This window comes from Odocoileus virginianus, chromosome 12, assembly GCF_023699985.2.
Source record: "Odocoileus virginianus isolate 20LAN1187 ecotype Illinois chromosome 12, Ovbor_1.2, whole genome shotgun sequence".
Taxonomy (NCBI): Eukaryota; Metazoa; Chordata; class Mammalia; order Artiodactyla; family Cervidae; genus Odocoileus; species Odocoileus virginianus.
The window spans coordinates 14560022-14583214 of record NC_069685.1 but is presented as its reverse complement, the minus strand read 5'-3'; the positions used below and the strand labels follow the sequence as shown (position 1 = coordinate 14583214).

General features: G+C 37.3%; 1 protein-coding gene across 4 annotated transcripts in view; it reads right to left on the bottom strand.

Moving 5' to 3' along the window:
• Positions 1-23193, bottom strand: part of INPP4B (inositol polyphosphate-4-phosphatase type II B) — an 825365-nt gene that overhangs the window by 399202 nt on the left and 402970 nt on the right. For all 4 annotated transcript variants that reach the window (XM_070474820.1, XM_070474815.1, XM_070474816.1 and 1 more), the window contains exons 4-5: positions 14366-14576; positions 11755-11799 (exon numbers count right to left, since the gene is read on the bottom strand). In XM_070474820.1, the coding sequence (XP_070330921.1) occupies positions 11755-11799; positions 14366-14456 (136 nt within the window). In that variant the 5' untranslated portion in view covers positions 14457-14576. The remainder of the gene's footprint in view (positions 1-11754; positions 11800-14365; positions 14577-23193) is intronic.

The window sequence follows — 23193 nt, the reverse complement described above, 5'->3', positions numbered from 1 at the left end:
ATATCATTTCAGGTGCTTCTATATATTAATACATTTAATCCTAACAAGAACTATAGCAGGTAGTTACTGACACCCCTTTCTATTCTACAGGAAAGAAAATAGAGAATGACACTGTGTCATTTCTCTAAGGCTGCATGGCCAGCTGGTAACAAACACATTACTAAAAGGCAAGAGCAGTCTTCCCACTCCCATTACCTCCCCATTCAGATTACAGACTGAAATTTGAACCGGGAATGCAAAATCATTGCCTGTTATTCTGGTTGTTGTGCTGATTCACTGTTGTTCTGAAAAAAATCTCTCTTCAAAAGTACTGCTAGTTACTCGGTTCTGTCAAAATTGAGATAGCTCCAAGAAAGACAAGTCAGGCAAATTCTTGTGTCTGTAAGCTCTGCATAGGTAGGCAATTGGCAGGGGCAGAGCATGGCACAGAGCCTGTTGTGTTCAGCTCAGCATGGCCTGAACCTTCCCTGAGTTTCACTCTAGCTTAGCTCCAAAGCCAGTAAGACCCAGTTCTTCCTGATACCCAAATACAAGTTGCAAGTGATCCAATAATGTTTAAAGGCTAGCATTCATTTAGAATTTTAAAACAGGCTTCTAATGTATGTGTGACAATTGTAAAATATTGCAAAAGGATTTCTAGAGCCTTAATTTACTTTCAGAGTGGGATTACAAGTAATAAAGAGGAAAAAATAAATGAGCATTAAACTCATCACCCTGGGAAACGAGCTGTAGGTTTTTTTTTTTTTCGTGTAGTTAGCTACCACCTTCGTCTGAATTATCTCTTATGTTTCTTCTAAATCAGCAGAAATCCTGCTCATCTTCCAGACCTGATCCAAATGCCTCTTCCTCTGAAATGCTGTCTCTGGTGCCATAGTTATAGTTAATCACTGCTTGCTCAGTACTCCCATAGTTCTTGACTTAAGCCTTTATTTTGCCCTTATCATAATCTGCCTAACCTTATAGTTTGTTTCTATAATGTCTTGGAAATTTTTTAGAAACAAGGAGGGAGTATAGCCTGGTGGTTAAAATCAGGAGCTTCAGATCACACAAAACTCAACATGTCACTCATCTTCCATAAGATCTTTGTAAAGTTGATCACTGGGAATCTTAGATTTTTCATCTTTCCATTGAAGATAATATGAGAGACTCCTGGGTTCAAATTACTTTACTTGTTTATGTCTAAGTATCTTTTCCTATAAAACAAAGATGATAATAGGGCATTTATCTTACCAATAGAATTGTGAGAATTAAATAGTATATGTAAAGTATTTAGATCAATGTACATTGAATGAACAAGCACCCAATAAATGTTAGCTATTTTTTTTTTTAATTCCCATTCCTGGATCATAGCCTTGTTATGGCAAAGGGGCTTGTGTAACTCAATGAAGCGATGAGCCATGCTATGTAGGGTGACTCAAGATGGATGGATCATCATCATGGAGAATTCTGACAAAATGTGGTCCACTGGAGGAGAAATGGCAACTTACTCCAGTATTCTTGCCAGAATCCCATGAACAATATGAAAAGGCAAAAAGATATGACACCAGAAGATGAGCCCCCGGGTCTGAAGGTGTCCACTATGCTACTGGGGAAGAGTAGAGGGCAGTTACTAAGAGCTCCGAAAAGAATGAACCAGCTGGGCCAAAGCGGAAATGACATCCAGTTTTAGATGTGTCTGGTGGTGAAAGTCCAATACTGTAAAGAACAATATTGCATAGGAACCTGGAATGTTAGGTCTATGAATCAAGATAAATTAAATGTGGTTAATCAGGAGATGTCAAGGGTGAACATTGATCAACATCTTAGAAATCAGTGAATTAAAATGGACAGAAATGGGAAAATTTAACTCAGATGACCATTATAGCTACTACTATGGGAAAGAATCCCTTAGAAGAAATGGAGCAGCCCTTACAGTCAATAAAAGAATTTGAAATGCAGTGCTTGGGTGCAAACTCAAAAATGACAGAATGATCTCAGTTTGTTTCCAAGGCGAACCATTCAACATCACAGTAAGCTGCCTATGCCCCACTGATGCTGAAGAAGCAGAAGTTGACTGGGTCTATGAAGACCTACAATATCTTCTAGAACTAAAACCAAAAATGATGTCCTTTTCATCATAAGGGATTGAAATGCAAAAGCAGGAAGTCAAGAGATACCTGGAATAACAGACAAGTTTGACCTTGGAGTACAAAATGAAGCAGGACAAAGGCTAACAGATTTTTTAAGAAAATCCTTAAAGAAATGTGAGTACCAGACCACCTTATCTGTCCCCTGAGAAGCCTGTGTGCATGTTAAGAAGCAACATAAGAACCAGACATAGAACAATGTACTAGTTCAAAATTGGGAAAGGAGTATGACAAGGTTGTATATTGTAACGTTGCTTATTTAACTCCTCACAGAGTACATCATGAGAAATGCCATCCTGGATGAATCACAAACTGGAATAATGATTGTTGGGAGAAATATCAATAATCTCAGATATGCATATGATACCACTTTAATGGCAGAAAATGAAGACAAACTATTTTAAGAGCCTCTTGATGAGGCTGTAAGAGGAAGGTGAAAAAAACTGGCTTAAAACTCATCATTCAAAAAACTAAGATCATGGCATCTAAGATCTAAGATCTACTTGCTATCACTCTGTGGCAAGTAGAAGGGGAAAAAAGTAGAATCAGTGAAACATTTTATTTTCCTGGGCTCCAAAATCACTGTAGATGGTGACTGCAGCCATGAAATTAAAAGACTCGTGCTCCTTTGAAGGAAAGCTAAGACAAACCTAGTCAGCATATTAAAAACAGAGACATCACTTTGCCAACAAAGGGCCATATAGTCAAAGTTGTGACTTTTCCAGTACTCATGTATGGATGTGAGAGCTGAACCATAAAGAAGGCTGAGCGCTGAAGAATTGATGCTTTTGAATTGTGGTGCTAGAGAATACTCTTGGACTTCAAGGAGATCAAACCAATTAATCCTACAGGAAATCAACCCTGAATATTCAATGAAAGGACTGATGCTGAAGCTGAAGTTCCAGTGTTTTGGCCACCCGATGTGAAGAGCCGACTCATTGGAAAAGATCCTGGGAAAGATTGAGGGAAGAAGGAGAAAGGGGCAATAGAGGATGAGATGGTTGGATGGCATCACTGACTCAATGGACATGAGTTTGAGCAAACTCTGAGAGATAGTGGAAGGCAGGGGAGTCTGGTGTGCTATAGTCCATAGGGTCAAAAAGAGTCTGACATGACTTAGCAACTGAACACCACCACATTTTTTTTAACTGGAGTATAATTGCTTTACGATATTGTGTTAGTTTCTGCTGTCCAACAAAGTGAATCAGCCATATGTATACATATATCCCCTTCCTCTTGAGTCTCCCTCCCACCCAATCCTCTGGATCATCACTGAGTGCTGAGTTGAGCTCCTTGTGCTATATAGCAACTTCCCACTAGCTCTATCCCCCTCACCTCCTCCACCACATCCTCATATGTGTTCTCTTGTCTCTATTCCTGCCCAGCAAATAGGTTCATCTGTAATGTTTTTCTAAATTCCATATATTAACACATATGTTAATACATGATATTTGTCTCTTTCTGACTTACCTCACTCTGTATGCTATTTTTAATGTTATTATCCTGTAGAACTGTGGTAGGAAAAACAGCATCTTGTTTGCAAAGAGATAAGCACATGGTAGGTGCTCAAAAAACAGTAGCTTTTACTGTGCCCATAATGCCTTGTCCTTAGAAGGTGCTCCTCAAAATTACTGTTCAATGGAATGCAATGTTTTATAAGGGAAGTATCATACTACAGGAATAAAGAAAATGGCTATGAACTTATAATGAGGCAACAAAATAGAGCAAGTGCATTCTTAACAGTTGCTTCTCTTGTTTGAAAATCATCCTGCAGCTTATATGAAGAGGTAATATTTTTATTAATATTTTTATCAATAGATTAAATACAAAAATATACCTCTGTGCTTAGTATTCCCTTTAGCTTACCTATAATACCACATAGAAGGTAAAAATACTAAAGATATAGTAAAATCTTCCATTCTCCCATTGGAGCTTTAAAAAAGTCAGAGCTTTATGATCATTTATAAAACACAGATCAGCAGGAGAGAAGTGTGAACACAGGAGAAAACTGGCAAGTTTGCCTTCCTTAATTTTTTTTTTCTTTCTGAGAAACATATAAAACAATGACTGATTTATAGCAATTCATAAACTATGAATGGATCTGACATGCAGGTTAATGAAAGCCTTAGCAAGCTATAAAAGCCGCCTATATAAAGAGATGAGACAGTTTTTGTGCAGCTTGTCAATTTGGGCATATTTTATACACATTTTCAAATTCTGAACACAGAAAACCGATCACATGATTTACATGACTTTTTTTTTTCCCCTAGCTGGGCTATTAGATATATGGTAGCTGTTTATAGAAAACCTAAAATCAGTATGTAGAATCACATATATGATCCAACAGAAGAACAAAGCCTTTAGAATCAGCATTCTCCTTGCCCTACTGAATGCCACTCTAATATTTGAAGTTATCAACCCAAGGACATCTTGCCTATGTACCATGACATAATGCTGTGATAGAAATGAATTTTAATCACTGAATTCTAGGCTGGTACACATCATTTACCTGGTCCAGATATATAGTGGGTTGCCTGTCCACAGACCTTTTTTTTTAAAAAAATTCTCTATTTCCATCGAGAAAACAGAGTCTCTACAAGGGTGTACTTCAGTTTGTTTATTTAGTCACATTATATATGGCAGCGGAGAAGGCAATGGCACCCCACTCCAGGACTCTTGCCTGGACAATCCCATGGACGGAGGAGCCTGGTGGGCTGCAGTCCATGGGGTCGCAAAGAGTCGGACACGACTGAGCGACTTCACTTTCACTTTTAACTTTCCTGCATTGGAGAAGGAAATGGCAACCTACTCCAGTGTTCTTGCCTGGAGAATCCCAGGGATGGGGAAGCCTGGTGGGCTGCTGTCTATGGGTTCGCACAGAGTCGGACACGACTGAAGCGATTTAGCAACAGCAGCAGTATATATGGCAGAACTGATGTGGCTTACAGAGTAAATGTGAAATAATTTTCTACAAAGTACTTGGAATCACTGATTTTTCAGTACATACCATGATTTCAAAGGACCAGAAGGTATATGAATCAAAAAACCTACTTGAGAATACAGATTTTATTTTCTCTTCTAGGAGGACAATATGGCTGCCTTTTAATACATAAACTGGTATAATAATATGTAAGTACGTATTGCATGGACCTGGTGTGAGTGTGTGTTCTGAATTCAGAGTCTTTATCTTGTTCTGAACCAAACATCTGCTGCTGTCCTGGTCTAGAACGTGATTCCTCCTTTCCTCCCAGTTTGAGTGCTGTATTCTTCCTTCACAAACTGGCTTTAGTTAAGTCTTCCTTGGAAGGGAGACCTGGCTGGCTCAGACAGTAGGAATCCACCTGCGGTGCAGAAGACCTGGACGTTATCCCGGATTGGGAAGATCCCCTGGAGGAGGGCATGGCAGCCCACTCCAGTGTTCTTGCCTGGAGAATCCCACGGACAGAGGAGCCTGGTGGACCACAGTCCAGGGGGTCACAGAGTCGGACATGACTGAGCGACTAAGCACAGCACAAGTCTTCCTTGGAAAGCCTTTGACGACTTTTTCTCATATTAGTTTGATCTTTTTATATTCTCAGAGACCCTGAAAAATTGCTTAGCTTTTAAGGATTTTTTAATGACTTCAGGAGTCTTAGGCTGAACTAAACTAAGACTAGTTTGATCTCTTTGGCTATACTATGAGTTAATTGAAGGCAAAGAGCAGAATTTTACTCCTTCAAATATGCCCTCTTTTCTTGTTCAGCTTATTTAGGTGTTTATTTAAATAAATAAACAGTTAAGACTATATGAGCATGTTGCAGAAACTTTGGAAGATTTAATAAACTACCTTTATACTTTCCTCTGGAAAAGCATAACAAAGGAAATGGAAATTTTACCAAGTTGTGAGAACCATGATTAAAATCTATCAAGCCTTTTCTTCCAGTCTTATTCCTTTGTGCACATAGACACAGTTAAATAAGGGTTTTGTTGTACATGCAGTTTGTTAGCCTGCTTTGACAACTCTTACATTTCCTTGTTGAATAAAACATACTTTTGACCGATGATTTTTAATGACTATATAGTTTTCCATCTTTAAAATATGTTTCATTATAAAAATAAACAACACATGCTGATTGACTCTGAGTTGGGGATAAAGTCACATGTTTGCTCAGTCGTGTCCGACTCTTTGCGACCCCGTGGACTGTAGCCTGCCAGGCTCCTCTGTCCATGGGATTTTCTAGGCAAGAGTACTGGAGTGGGTTGCCATTTCCTAGAGTGGCTCAAACTTTCCTTTATTGGTTCTATATTTGAGGTATTAGAAGAAAAGTTAAGAAATGAGATGGGCGAACAGAAATCAAGAAGTCTGTCAGAGAACTTACTTCGTGGTTCAGTGGCTAAGGCCCCACTGCATTGCATGCTCCCAATGCAAGGGTCCTAGGTTCAAATCCTGGTCAGGGAACTAGATCCCAAATACTGCAACTATTTTAAGACCTGGTGCAGCCAAATAAATAAATATTTTTTAAAAAGAGGATTTGCTATCTGAAAATGTATGATGACATATGACTACATTGCAGAGGTAACTCTGAATTGCCTATTATTGATTTTCATCTGATATAGTTCTCACTATATTATTAATAAAATTATAGAAATTAATATGGGTTTATTGACTTTAGAGAAAACAGAAGTATAAAGCAAGGATCATTAAATAATTTGAACCTCAAATTAGTCTTATTTTCTGTGCTAATAAAATCTGTAGAAAGGAACTGATGCATTTTTCAATTCAAGAGGAAGAAGTCTGGAAAAAAGTCATTTTATCATTCTTAAAAGAGAAAACAGCTTCACAAAAGGCGAGGAATCGAACAATCATTTGACGTTGAATCTCACCTCTCTCCAACCCTTACTCTCTAGAGTCTCAACAACATCCAGGCACCAGGATTGATCCATTGTCCGGAGGTTCAGTACAGGTGAAGGTGAGGGAGACTAGAAGCCATGGGAGCCGGAACTCGCTGGCTCAGCCCCTTGCCTCTCTTTCCGTCGTCCTATTCCGACCCTGACTTTCTAGTAGCCCAATAAACAGTCCTTCACTATTTGCAATGTCCACTTTCACTTCAAGACCCATTCAACTCATAACTTGGTTTCATGCCTGATCCAACCAACAACCTGAGTTACTACCCTTGGGCCCAGTATTCTCCTTCTTCCAACCCTATTACCTGCTGCATAAGTATCTACTATCGTCTGCCGCCTCAGGCTGGGAAAGGCACCTGGGTCTTGTGTTTAGTATGGACACTTTCCAAACCAGCCTCCACAGCCTGCATAAGTCTCTTGGGACACACAGAGGCCTTCCTCGACTCTCTATGTCCAAAATAGGCCCCCAATAGGGCCTCTGTTCTCCAAACCACCTCCTTCTCCCCCAGGCACAGTCTATAGACTTGCCCTGTTTCTGTCTACCCGAGACTTAATGCTTTCTGAGAGTGCTTTTTTAAGTCTTCTAGGCTCCCAGTTAAATTTAGGTGAATGAATTGCTTTCATTTGTTAGGGATTTCACTCCTGCCGCCATGTACCCACGTTCCCGTCATAACTGACACCAAGGCTGTTGACATGCACAAAACACGTGTCAGTGTACCCTGCGACTGGTCACGTGGCTTTCATTAGGTATCAGTCATCAGCGTGTAAGTTATCTCAAGAACGTGACCTCATGCTGTGAAACGAAAAACACAAGAATCGCATGCACATACACACATGCCATTCTCTCCTACGTATTAACACGCATTGGTGACTATTGCCTTGGCTTCATGATATATGTGGTGTCCATATAAAAATAGGAAAACATTCATTTAAGTATTCTATTGACGTTGGAGGTAGTAAATGGAGGCATGACAATAAACGTTATAAGCATAATTAGGGAACTAAAGAGACAGTTCACAGGAATTTCTTTTCTTTCATATCTTTGTCAAATGACTTAATTCTATATATAATTTCCCACAATGGCTTCAAGAAAGAAATGTTATCTGAATGGGAGAAATGATCCCTCTTCTTAAATGCCAGCTTTGTTGAAATAAAACAATTTTACTAAACTGTAAACAAAATCGGTGTTCTCTTGGATTTTTACTTATTTTTCTTTTTGTGAAAATAAAAAGGGTACCTATATACTCAAGCTAAACAATGAAAGAGATGTGGAAGTACAGCTATAAATGTACAGGTGAATTACACAATTTAAATGCAGTCAATCACTAGAAATACCATTGATGATGGGCATGAGCTCCTCATCTTATTAGTACATGCTTATCTTTTACTATCAAGATATTTTTAACCAATCAGCTTGCTCAATTGACTAGACATCTCCCACGAGATTAACTTGAATAAAGATGTAGCAGAGGAACTTCAGCAAGATATATTGATTTTATAGACATATAGACAAGACAGAAACAAATCCCTGATGGAAAGTAACTCATACAAAATAATATGACACCTACAAAGTTAGTGTGGCTGTTCCCAATTTAAAAAGCAAGGCCACTGAAACTCTCAATTTATTTGAATACTTTGGTACAGAATCAAGAATCAAATATAAGAAAAAAATTATTTGGATGGATAAACAACACATTCCTACTGTATAGCACAGGGAGATATATTCATTATCCTGAGATAAGTTATAATGGAAAAGAATATATTAAAATGTATATATATACACATATATGTATGTATAACTGAATCACTTTTCTGTATAGTGGAAATTAACATGACGTTGTAAATTAACTATACTTCAATAAAAGGAAATCTACCCCCAAAAAAATTTTAGTTGGAAAATTAGTTGGAAAAAGGTCTCTTACATCCTTTATTCCATTTTCTTTCTAGATTTTTTTGTAGTAAGATGCTTTGCTTTCTTTCTTGTTAATTAAATATGCACATTCTTAAGCAATGAAAAAATATTTAAGAAAATATTACTCTCACTTATTAATTATGAAATGAAGCTAACTATATGTAGAAGTCTTGAATAATTTGTAAGATTAAAAAAAACAAAGAAAAAAATGGTGATAAAAATATACACTAAAACCTACATGGGTTTGGCTATATGTCTTTGAAAGAATAGTTTAAAAAAAAATCTTCAAGAAATGGTATAGTTAAGGATCTTTTAAAGTGCTAAGAAGCATAGCAAACAGTTTAGGAAATATATATTCCAGGATCAACAACACAGTTCCCTGAAGATTCTAGATGACTTTCTTTTGTTTGTGCATCAGGGATTTCCTGCCATATGACAAAATAAAACTACCTGTTGTTAAGAATTCTAGTGTATTTTTTGAATAGATATGAAAAAAGAAAATTAAAGTTTTGTTTTTTAAATTGGAGAAATATTATTATGAATAAATTCTCAGAGCTGCTGATCTCTTAAATCTATGATTCAAGCCAGAAATGTAAGGGATGACAGCGTTGTTCCCAAACTTGACTGCACTTTCAAAACAATTAGTATAGTTAGGTCTTTGAAAAAGACAGGTAACTTTAATTGAAATAGAAGATGGGTATTTGGTCCATGCATTCTGTCTCCATGCTTGACTAACAGCCTCTACTCCAATTACTTCTGCCTAACTCAGATTTCCCCTATTCTCCAGGCTTCAAGTAAGAAAGCTTTCTTTGTACTTTGAAATACTCCTAATGAGTCTAACAAATCTTCATTTTTCAGAAGTCTTGCTGAAAGGTTAAAAAAAACAATAAATATATTACCTTAAAAATAAAAGATGAGTAAGTCAAGTCTCAAGTAGCAAGAGTTATGGTTAATGAGTCAAGAGGTGCCAAGGTCTTTTTTGAGACTTGATTTCCTTTCTGAAAAATGGATTTTTTTTCTTTATTTGACAACATCTGAGAATTTTCTAGACAAATAAATAAATAAATAAAGTATATCTTTATCAGTGGTTGCCAGGCATTACCAGAAAGACAGGGCTGAATAGGCAGAGCTCAGAGAACTTTTAGGGCAGTGAAGATACTAAGTATGATTCTATAATGATGAACACATGTCTATACATTGTCCAAACCCATAGATAACATATAACTGCAAGGATGAACCCTAATGTAAATTATGGACTTGTTCCTCAGTCGCTCAGTCGTGTATGACTCTTTGTGATCCCAGGGACTATATCCCACGAGGCTCCTGAGTCCATGGGATTCTCCAGGCAAGACTACTAGGGTGGGTTACCATTTCCTTCTCCAGGGAATCTGCCTGACCCAGGGACTGAAGCCGGGTCTCCTGTGTCTCTTGTATTGGCAGGCGGGTTCTTTACCACTGAGTCACCCAGGAAGCCCCAAATTATTGACTTAGGATGACAATAATCCATCACTGGAAGTTCATCAACTGTAACAAATGTACCATCTGGCAGGGGGATGTTGATAATGGGGGACGCTATACATGTATAGGGGCAGGGCAGTACCTAGGAAACCTCTATATCTTCTGTTCAAATTTGATGCGAACTGCTAACTGTTCAAAAAATAAAATCTATTAGAAAGAGAAAGAAAAACAAAACCAAAAAAATTATGATTGTTTTCTCAATAAGCTATGCTTCAAAATGTAATATTTTGAGTGAAGGGTATAAATTTGAAACATTTCATTATAATAAAATATATATTCCTAAAATAACTGGAACTTCAAATCACTACAAACTACTACAGACAGTGGAGATATGTGTTTCAGCTTGCCCATAACTTCATAAAATATGTATGTATCAATGATTTGGATATTAAAATATATCTTGTGAAATTTCATACAAATAAATGTAAAAATATTAGGGACCTTTCAAAGTACTTCAGAACAATGAAAGAAGAAAAGGCTCTCTAAATAGTTCATAGGAACCATATTTTTACCCCCTTTAAATGCCATTTTGCAACTAATTCCCTAATAGCACTTTGCAGTCATACCCAATTCAAGTTCCTACTCACTAGCTAAGTAGTGGGCCAGCTTCAGGGTATGCTTTTTTTTTTTTTAAACCACTGCTACATAAGCAAAAATTGTTTTTATTGAAGTGTAGTTGATTTACAGTGTTGTAGGGGTGCACATTTTTAATTCATCCTTTGACAAATTTACAAATTTCCAGATGTGACAGATTCTTAGAGTTGCTTAAGCAAGTTAAAGCTTTGAATTAAAATTAAATTCTGAAAGTCATAGATCTTGCCACAATATCAAGATGGAAGAGCAAGGGAATATTTTTGAGTGAGACCAAAAGGGGAGCACAGACCCTGTCAACGGCATAAAGAAGGACAAAGGAAAACTCCACATGAGCCCAGTCAACAGCCCCAGGAGTGAGTAATTAGACACGTGGATTTTGAGAAATGATTTGCAACAAACTTCAGTCACTGTATTAGAATAAGTGTTGGGCAAAGGACTTTTGGTCAGCAGATTTGATTGACAGACATAAACCCATCACCACTGAAGTCCTCAATCCTTGGGTCATAAACGGACCTTCTCCATAGCTCAGATTCTTCACTTATAAACTGGGGAAAATAACATTTACCTTATAGAATAATTTTTTTTAACAGAACAATATTCATTAAATGTTAGAAAATATATTATAAATAACAATGATATCAGTAACATGCCTAAAGTTGTAAACTATATGTACAAAAGACTTATTACATTTATAGCTATAAATAAATAAGAATTTCTTACCAAGGATGAATTCCAACTGTGGTTCATTTGGAGTCTTCTGAATACCTATGAATAACAGGCACAAATTCAGATTGAAGATATTTAACTCATCAAAATTATGTGAACATAAATAACTTTCTCCCTGCCCACAATGTATAAATACACTATTTGGCAGAACAAATAAACTCAGTTAATCATCCAGACATATATAACAAGTCAATTCTCAGGGCAAGATGTAACATTTATAGCAAAACTAGATATGGCTAAAGATTTGATTGCTCTATTTAGTTCCATGGTCATAAAACAGAAATATTGTTTCTGTAAGGCATGAAAAATGCAAAACATATTTTCCAACTGTTTGTTTCTTTTGTATATATGTCGACAGAGATGGAAACTTTGCAAAGGATGACCTCATCCAAGTCTTCTCTGACACAGATTTCTCTTTCACACCACTTCAACCTTGTGTTAATGGTAAATAATTAAAGAGCTATTTCTGGTTAGGTTACTCAGGACATGATGATGGCGGTTATTCTGCCAATTTATTGATAGCTCAAATCAATATTCTATTAAATGTTCTTTCCTTTTTTTGGCAGTTAAAAATAAATCTATTAACATGGGTAAATGATTTAAGATGAAGTGGGAGTGAAAGTTAAGTTCGAAAACAAAGGTAAGGAAAACGGAACATCTAATGGTTAGAAGATAGAAAGGTAAGGCTGTGGCAAGTAATAAAACGGTAGATGGATTTGTTAAGACTACAGTCTGTATCAGAGCTTCCTAAACAAGGGCTGATGGGATATAGCCATTTTTTTTTTCAGTATCATCAAATGAAATATAATCTATAAAAATAATGAATCACTATACTGTATACCTTCACCTAATATAATATTGTAAGTCAACTATACTTCAATAAAAAAAGAGAAAAAGAGATCATAAAAAATATGAAAACAAATAAATAAGACTACAAAAGGTAAGTACAACAACAACAAAAACAGAGCGACGGAGGATTGGGATGTCATTTATCACCACTCATGGGTGACCAAGAAATGAAAGAGTATTATATAAAAATCTCCTCCTTGTTTATCTTTACTGGTGCACTCATCAGATAAAACTTGAATTTATTAGCATTTAGTCATGAATATACTGTGTCCACTACAGATTGGCACTTGCTGTCTACCTCTGCAAGGATTAAATCATGAGCTGCTGCAGCTGCTGACCTTCAGTATCCCCTGAAAGGAATTTAGGGTGGAGATCATAAATGAGGCATCTGTGATTTGGGGGGGGAGGAGGCAGAACAGGTTTTCAGATAGATATTTTCTGGAGACAATTTTACAAGCCCAATTCTTGCATCTCCTCATATATAGAAAAGCACTAAAATCCCTCATGGTGACATCTGCTCCTCATAACTAGCAGTGACCTTCATGAGAAAAGCAGAAACCTTCTGCAGAAATATGTGCTTGATTGCATGGACTCCTCTTTCACCAAAATCACATGTACACTGACCTTTCCCCTACTTATTTGGAGCAGTTTCTAAGAGCTATCTGAAATGCTGTCTCCCAGGCTATGGTTTTCATTTTGCCCCAATAAAACATAACTCATAACTCTTGTTGTGCATTATTTTTTCAGTCAACAACTGTTAGAACCATCTCTTTGTATAAAAACCATGTTTTTTATGTACAGAGTTCATATTTTTTGCATTTATGTTTACTTTTATTTCCTACTGACATTTAACAATTTTAGACTTTCTAAGAAGGGTTAGATTGACAATTATTATGTAGGTCTTTATTAATTTCAAATACTGTAATTTTTTTTAAAGGTTATTAACAATTCTGCTGTAAGCTCTGACAATCAAATTACTCAAATAAACTCATCCAACCAGTATCATTTTCTCAAGATTATTTTTATAACGTAAAGGAAATGAGAGGTTAGGCATATGTTTGCCAGGGCTAAATAACTGGACAAGAATCTTTTGAATAAAATAAAACACAATTTATGCTAAACAATCTAACCCTAACTCTAGAATGTTAAGCATGAGAAAAAACATATACTTCTTTCAATGATTTTAATTACTTGAGTAGCACAAAAACCAACATTCATGTTCAAATGCTAATCCTGGCCAAATTGCCAAGCTTTCTTGCTCTGTTGATGTGACTTAGGTATGGCAGCAACTGCGAAGCAGCTAGTGTAATCATTGTGCCCTAATGTTTTCAACTGAAATGTCTTTGGTTTTAAAGAGAAAACTTCTAGGATTCAAAAAACAATTCCACATGAGAGTAGAAATATGATCAATAGAAAGTGTGCAACCACAGCCTCCTAAATGGTGTCTCAGATCCACTCTGTGCATCCACAATCGGGTCTCCATCAACATCCAGAGTGACTTTTTCAAAATTCAAGTACTGCCTTAGTTTTCCAATTGATCTTCAAATAAAGATCAACATCCTTAACAAAAAAAGAAACTACATACTATCTTACTACACATACAAGAACAATGGTTCTATTTGATATTGAACCATTTCATAAACTATCATCTACCTCACCCAGGATAAAAGAGGGGAGACATATCATAGACATAGAACACTGAAATAATAGTGCAAAGGAACAAAGTTATGTAATTTGGGGGTGCATTTATACTCACTTGTGAACTGAAAGTCCCCGGTGTCATTTGCCTGGGGTGTAGGCAGAAAGTTCTGGCCTTCTTCTGATGCTCCTTCCTCTTTGATTTCCATGATAAATCTTCACAGTTCCTAAATCTTCCCAATGTTTGTGCCCAAATGCCACGGCCAAAGATTCCTGGTTTAATACAGGCGTATTTTCAGCTAAAGTCCTGATATTCCCACTCTGAAATTCTGCATTTAGGAAACAGCAACAGCAAAAGTCTCAGTTACTTGAGTATAAAGTATAGCTTTATACTCTATACTATATATAAAGAGTTCAGTATAAAGCTAAAATCTCAAAGTAGGTAGAGCCTACAGCTACCTTCATATGAACTTTCTTCCTGCCTCTCCCACTTTTATTTGCAGTATCTATCCACACAGTTAAATGTATCATAAACGCTGGGTTAAATGGGTATTCTCCATGTAATCATTTTACTGTCATATGAGATACTTCAAATCCTGAGAGGTATATTCTTTCTCTTCTAATTCATTTTGTAAAATAGCATATAGCTATAGGAGCCGCTAACTTAATATGTACCTAATTTAGCAGCAAGAGCAGATAGCATCTTGACAAAGCATTAGCATGTTCAGCCAAGGTATATCTTACTATCATTCCTTCCATTAGAACTGCCCTTTATGCTTATCTCTCTACCAACTTTTGTTACAACACTATTCATGAGCACATAAAGATCATTTGGCACAACACTCTTCTTCCAAGACGAGCTAACAGGTTGTTCAAGGAAGTTCCAACTTCATCATTATGCATAGTCTCTTGCTTCTCTGCCTGATCAAAGTTTAAATGTTTAATGATTGGGATATATGGTGAAAAGAATGAATAATAATTCTAAAAAGATAAAGTTCCAAGGCAAACAAAAGGAACAGCAAAGTGATGAAAATTAGCATGGGGAAAGAAAGCCTCCAAAAATTTAACACCCTGTTACACAGACAGACTCAAATAGTATTAAATTCATTTTGTATTTTAGTATGTTATACATGACCAAGAATAATATAGAAAAAAAATCAATGTTGTTTTAATTCAAGTTACTACCTGAATTAAAATGTATAAAAATCTTTAAACATCTACCCAATGCTATTTAATGAGATAGCAGCAATAGAGTTTGGTTTGGGATACTGATTTGGTTTCCAACTTCACAAGTTCACAAACTCACTCTTTGTTGTCTTTAACAAAGTGACTTCATTTATAATTCAGCTCTAGTGTTTAAATGTCATCTGGCAAAAATTAAATCCAGAGAGCATCTTGAATCTTTAGAACATATTACAATAAGGTTGCAGATAAATACACATTGGCTTCTAAGGATATAATTAGGAATACTTGCTGGGGTAAAAGGCAATAGTACTATCAATAAGACCAAATCCATTAATTTGATAATTATATTTTTTATTTTTTATTGAGTTATAGTTGGTGTAAAATATTACATAAATTACAGGCATACAACATAGTGATTCACAATGTTTAAGGTTATACTGCATCCATAGTTACTATAAAATATTGGCTATTATATTCCCTGTGAGGTACTATATATCCTTGTAGCTTATTTTATACACAATAGCTTGTATCTCTTAATTCCCTGCTTCTATATTAGAACAAAAGCAAAAATAATTGGAACCTAATTGAACTTAGAGGAAACCATCAACAGGATGAAAACACAGCCTACTGAATGGGAGAAAACATTTGCAAATGATATGACTGATAAGGGGTTAATAGCCAAAATATATAAACAGCTCGTACAACTTAACATCAAAAATAAACAACCCAATTAAAAAATGGACAGAGATCTGAATAAACACTTTCTCCAAAGAGGAGATGCAGATGTGCCAATAGGCACATGAAACTATGCCAAGCATCACTGGTCAGTAAGGATATTGCAAATCAAAACCACAATGACCTATCACCTCATACCAGTCACAATGGCTATCATCATAAAGAACATAAACAAATGTTAGAGAGGATGTGGAGAAAAGGGAACCCTCATACACTGTTTGTAGGAATGTAAATTGGTGTAGCCACTGTGGATATACATACATACATACATATATATATAATTTTGCCATTTGAAACAACATGGATGAACTTGGAGGGTACTATGCAAAGAGAAATGTCAGAGAGAAGAAAACAAATACTGTATGATATTACTTAAATGTTAAGTCTAAAAACTGTGGTGCTGGAAAAGACTCTTGAGAGTCCCTTGGACTGCAGGGAGATCCAACCAGTCCATCCTAAAGGAGATCAGTCCTGGGTGTTCACTGGAAGGACTGATGCTGAAGCTGAAACTCCAATCCTTACCTCATGTGAAGAGCTGACTCATTGGAAAAGACCCGGATGCTGGGAAAGACTGAGGGCAGGAGGAGAAGGGGACAACAGAAGATGAGATGGCTGGATGGCATCCCCGACTCGATGGACATGAGTTTGAGTAAACTCCGGGAGTTGGAGATGGACAGGGAGGCCTGGCGTGCTGCAATTCACAGTCGCAAAGAGTCAGACATGACTGAGTGACTGAACTAAACTGAACTGAGGTCTAAAAAATACAACCAACTAGTGAATATTAAAAAAAAAAAAAAAAAGCAAACTCACAGATACAGAAAACAAGTAGGTAGTTTCCAGTGTGAGAGGGAAAGGAGGAAGGGTAATATAGGGGTAGAAAATTATATTTTAAATTAAGATAATCTTTTCTTGTTGGATTATTTAAATTTAGATATCTTTTTAATAAGGAAAGGCACATACTTATTGTACCACATTCTTTCAAGAACCTATGACAAATGTATTAGCATTAGTGGAATACATTAGCATTAATATCTGTGGAAGAGCGACATGTATGTGGGACTCAGATACATGGATTTTGTTAACTTTACTACACACTTTGATCAAAGACTCAATCCCTAATCCTGATCAGTCACTTTAAAAATTATAAAGGAGATCTAAATAAGGCAATATGGATGAATCCTAGCAAAATAATAACCCGGGACACCAATGATAAATAATTAACAAGTGCCAACTCTATGTGTGGGTTGTGTGCACTTGTGTAATTTGAGGGTGAGTAGAGAGGACTAAACTAAGATGCCCACAAAGACCCACTAACATAGTTCCATTTTAAGCATGCCCATTCAAAACTGAAAAATGAACTCAATTTTAGAGAGAATGGAGTCAGACCTATGAAACAAAGACTATTTGACAACCTCTTATGATTCTATTCATTTCCATTCTATCTTTGCTGCATTTGAGGACAAATTTCAGGTTTGATAATTATTAGCAAGGCACAGACCTCAGAAGGAATCAGCTACAGTACCAGCAAAGTAAAAACCAAGAATTTCCAGCTGATAAATATAGCCTTTACTTAGGGTTATGGTTAGGTGCAATAGTTCCTTTTCTGTGTCTGTTTGGAAACTTTTTGGTTTGGAGATCATCATAAAAATAGACTGAGGTTTTTACATACCACACAAAAGTTTAAAACAGCCAGAGACTAAACAATTCTTAAAGCAGAAAGAAACCACATTAAGCATACCTTTAGCAGAAGAATAACATGGTTACATTTGAATTTTAGAAAGTTTGCTGTTGTTTAGTGGCTAAGTCCTGTCCCACTCTTTTGCAACCTTATGGACTGTAGCCCACCAGGCCCCTCTGTCCATGGGATTTCCCAGGCGAGAATAGTGGAGTGAGCTGCCATTTCCTTCTTTAGGGCATCTTCCCAATCCAAAGATCGAACCTGCATCTCCTGCATTGGTAGATGAGTTCTTTACTACTGAGCCACAAGGGAAGCCCCTTTAGAAAGTTTATTGTAAGTCAAAGAGGGAAATATACCAGAATGTGACAACTTGGTAAGGAAATCAACCTTTTTGGAGGCAATTCTAATAGTCTAGAAAAATAAAATAACAAAAAGAATCCATGCCAACATAGAAGCAGATAACTAGAGAAGAAAATTGGATCCAAACCAACTGGAATCTGGATTCAAATCAATTACTAAATAGAATTACCTAGACTTGGTGATGGAATTAGATGTGATATCAGAGTTGAGATAAAGGAAGACAGAAATTTCACATGGGACCCAGTATAGTTTGGACTATTAAGCTATCTGTAGAAGAGTAAGTCCCCGCTATGTGAACCTCCAAGTTGCAAACTCTCAAAGATGCACACGTGCATTCCTTTCACATCAGATGTGAATGAAATTGCAGCTTGCCCTCTCTTTCCTGTTGCTGATGACCCTTCAGTTCAACCATCTCCTACCTCCTCTCCCTCCTCCACTCAATAACTCTTCTTGCCTGATCACTCCATGCCAGCTGCTGTGTTTCACTAGTGTACTTTTCAAGGCACCGCACTGTACGATTTAAAATGTGTTCTCTTGTGTGTGTATTTGTTTTCTATGCATTATGCGTGAAAAGTATTATGAACCTATTACAGTATAGTACTATATAGCCGATTGTGTTAGTTGGGGACCTAGGCTAACTTTGTTGGACTTACAAACATGCTCTTGGAAAGGAACTTGTTCATACGTGGGGAACTTGAAGAAAGAATTGCAGTCAAAGATGATGAGTTTAATTTCAAACGTGTTGCTTCTGAGATGTCTTAAGATATTCAGAAAGCAATTGAACACATGGGTCTAGATCATGGGAGAGATATTAAGGCGGTTAAAATATAGTTTTGGTCAGTTATTGATGACTAATGGTTGAAGTCAAAGGGATGCATGCAGTCACAGAAAGCAAGTGCATGCAGAGAGAAGGATGACTGAGGACTCAACCTTAAGGCTCAGAACTATTTCAGAGCAAGGAGAGCTGTCACCTAGGAAAGGGACCAGCAACGACAGGAAGAGCGGAGAGGAGTGACTAAGGGTAACAACATCATTGTTCCTCAGGTAAGCAATGCCACTGGGTTAAGAGATGACTTCACCTTTTTCTAAAGCATGGGGACACGTGTGCATAGAATACTGAAAAGGACATAACCAAAAGAATAAAGAGGAATTAAATATTAAGAAGAAAGGAGATGATTGACGGGGCAAGAAAAATCTGATGCTAGTATCTGCTATAATGAAAGGAGGGGTAAACAGAAAATTAGATACGATCTGACATGTAAGGGAGAGAAACTTAAGGATATTCGTCCCATGGCGCTTTTTGTTTTTGTTTTTCTTTCAAGTACAGGACATATTTGTGAACTCTTGGTAAGTAAAGATGTGTCAACCTGACTTCAAAAGCACAGTTCATAAAGAAAAATGTTAATAAATTTGACTACATTAAAATAAATATATTCTGTAAGCAACAGATACCATATAAAGTGTGAGATAATTTATATACAGGGAAAATAAGTTTGGAACACAGAAGTTTTCAGTTTCTATTTACACAAGGATGGAAAGACTATTACTCCTACCAGAAACTCAAGAAAAAGCTGAATAGTATATAAAATCCTAACTTTTCCTTAACTAAGCAGAGAGCTGAGGTCTCGGAGCAACCAACCAGCCTGAGCTCTTAGCAAAGATCAATTCCTCCAGAGAGCAGAGCTGTCTTTCACCAGAGGAAGGGATGTCAGGCTCCAAACAAGTTTGAAATGGAAATTCAATCAAAATATTTAATGACTTACTAAAGGTCAGGGTTAGTTACCATGAGCATATACAGCTACTGAGAGCCACAAACTCAAAGGTAATTTGTATCCACCAACAGACTTTTTTCTTCACGAACCTCACCAGACGCTCATAAGAAAGACTGAGAGCAGAACAGGATATGAAGAAAGCATCCTTGGTAATGCAGGACTGTGGGAGGCAAACAGCAGAAAAAAAAAGCACATCACTTGGACCCACCTCTCTCCAGAACAAAAATGGCCAACACTCTTGCCATCAGGGCACAGGTGAAAACTCACTGATTAGTGGATGGAAGCAAGAGATGGGGGAGGAAAGTTTCCTGAGAGTGTTTCATTACAGATCCTCTATTTCTAAGAGAAGGACAGAATCGCTGAGAAAGCCCTATCCATAAGGCCCAAGAACTCAAGACAACAACAATAAAAACACAGTCAGGAGAAAAGCAAATAAGCGATCAAGAAACCGGACTCATGTGATGCAGAAGTTGGAATTATCAGAAAGAGAATACACTAAAAACTGCAATGGAAAAGGCAGACAACCTGCATGACCAGATGGATATTTTTAGCAGAAACTATTGGAAAGAATCGGAGAAGGCAATGGCACCCCACTCCAGTGTTCTTGCCTGGATAATCCCAGGGACGAGGGAACCTGGTGGACTGCCGTCTATGGGATCACACAGAGTCGGACACAACAGAAGTGACTTAGCAGCAGCATTGGAAAGAATCAAATGGAAATGCTAGGAATGTAAAAGACAAAAATATTTAAAGACATCAGAACCCTGATCTAGGATGCGCAGAAACCACCAGGCAGATAGTCACACACACACACACACACACACACACACACCCAATAATCAAACAAGCAAAAAAAAAAAAAAACTTGTACATATATCACATTCAAACTGCTAAAAACCAAAGTTAAGGAAAAAAATTTTAAGGTAACCAGAGCAAAAATGCAAAGTACATATAGAATGACAGAAATAAGACAACATTTTGGACTGCTTAGGAACTATGTAAGTGGCATATTTAAAGTTCTGAAAGAAGAAAAGCGATCAGACCAAAATTCTATACAATGTAAAAATAACCTGTAAAAATTGAGAGAGATAAAGACTTTTACCCAGACAAATAAAAAGTGACAAATTTATTACAAGCAGACCTGCACAGCAAGAAATACTAAAGGAAGTTATTCAAGCGTGACACAACAGAGAAATATCTGGATCTACACAAGAAATGAAGAGCACTATAAATGGTGTAAAGGAAAATAAATGTTAATTTCATCTCTTCTTACTTTGAGTAACTATAAAAGATAATTTCCCAAAGCAGAGGTGGGCATAATTTTCCTGTTAAGGACAAACATTAAATATTTTAGGCTTTTGGAGTCATGGAGTCTCTGTCAGAGTCACTCAACTCTAATGCTACAGTGTGAAAGCAATTACTGAAAATACCTAAACAGGTAAGCCTGGCCAGGTAACACTAATATTTTATTTGCAAAACTAATTGGTATTCAGAGTTTGTTTGACCTGCAGACTAGTATCTACCAAACACTGGTCTAAAGCACAATTAGTAGCAATGTATTGTATGCTTCTAGCATATATAAGAAATAACATCCGTAGTAAGATGATGAGAGTGAAGAACATGGAGTTATTATTTCTTTTACACTAAAATGATAGACTTCTCTGGTCACTCAGATGGTAAAGAATCTGCCTGCAATGGAGGAGACCTGGGTTTGATCCCTGGGTCGGGAAGATCCCCTGGAGAAGGAGATGGCTACCCACTCCAGTATTCTTGCCAGGAGAATCCCCATGGACCAAGGAGCCTGGTGGGCTACAGTCCATGGGGTTGCAAAGAGGTGGACATGACTGAGTGACTTTCACTTTCATTTTCATGCTAAAATGATAGTATACAAATTATATCACTAAAATATATAAAAGTAGACTGTTTGCTCTTAATCCAGCCACATCAATAATTACATTAAATGCAAACAATCCACACACACACACACAGATACTTCACTTAAAAGAGTGAGACTATCAGCTTGGATTAAAACAGTAAGTCCTGACTATATGCTTCATGCTGTCCTATGCTTAATTGCTCAGTTGTGTCCGACTCTTTATGAGCCCACGGACTATAATACAGCAGGCTCCTCTGTGGGTACTCTCCAGATGAGTATTCTGGAGTGGGTTTCACGCCTTCCTCCAGGGGATCTTCCCAACCCAGGGATCAAACCTGGGTCTCGTGCATTGCAGGCAGATTCTTTACCAGCTGAGCTACCCGGGAAGCCCTTCATAGTTATATTTATGGTTCATATATATATATGAAATTTATATATTTTTCCAGTATTCAAGTATGGATGTGAGAGTTGGACTATAAAGAAAGCTGAGTGCTGAAGAACTGATGCTTTTGAGCTGTGGTGTTGGAGAAGACTCTTGCGAGTTCCTTGGACTGCAAGGAGATCCAACTAGTCCATCTTAAAGGAAATCATTCATTGGATGATTGATTCATCCAATATTTATAGTCCTGAATATTCATTAGAAGGACTGATGCTGAAGCTAAAACTCCAATACTTTGGCCACCTGATGCTAAGAGCTGACTCATTTGAAAAGACCCTGATGCTGGGAAAGATTGAGGGTGGGAGGAGAAAGGGATGGCAGAGGATGAGATGGTTGGATGGCATCACGGACTCAATGAACATGAGTTTGAGTAAGATCTGGGAGTTGGTGATGGATAGGGAGGCCTGGTGTGCTGCAGTCCATGGGGTCACAAAGAGTCAGACACAACTGAGTGACTGGACTGAACTGAACTGAAATATGAAATATATGCTTCGTAGTTATATTTAAACAGAATGACATACATCAGTTCAGTTCAGTCACTCAGTCGTGTCCGACTCTATGTGACCGTGTTTCGCAGCACACCAGGCCTCCCTGTCCATGACCAACTCCTGGAGTTTACTCAAACTAATATCCATCGAGTCAGTGATGCCATCCAGCCATCTCATCCTCTGTCATCCCCTTCTCCTCCTGCCCCCAATCCCTCCTGGCATCAGGGTCTTCTCCAATGAGTCAACTCTTTGCATGAGGTGGCCAAAATATTGGAGTTTCAGCTTCAGCATCAGTCCTTCCAATGAACACCCAGGATTGATCTCCTTTAGGATGGACTGGTTGGATTTCCTTGCAGTCCAAGGGCCTCTCAAGAGTCTTCTCCAACACCACAGTTCAAAAGCATCAGTTCTTC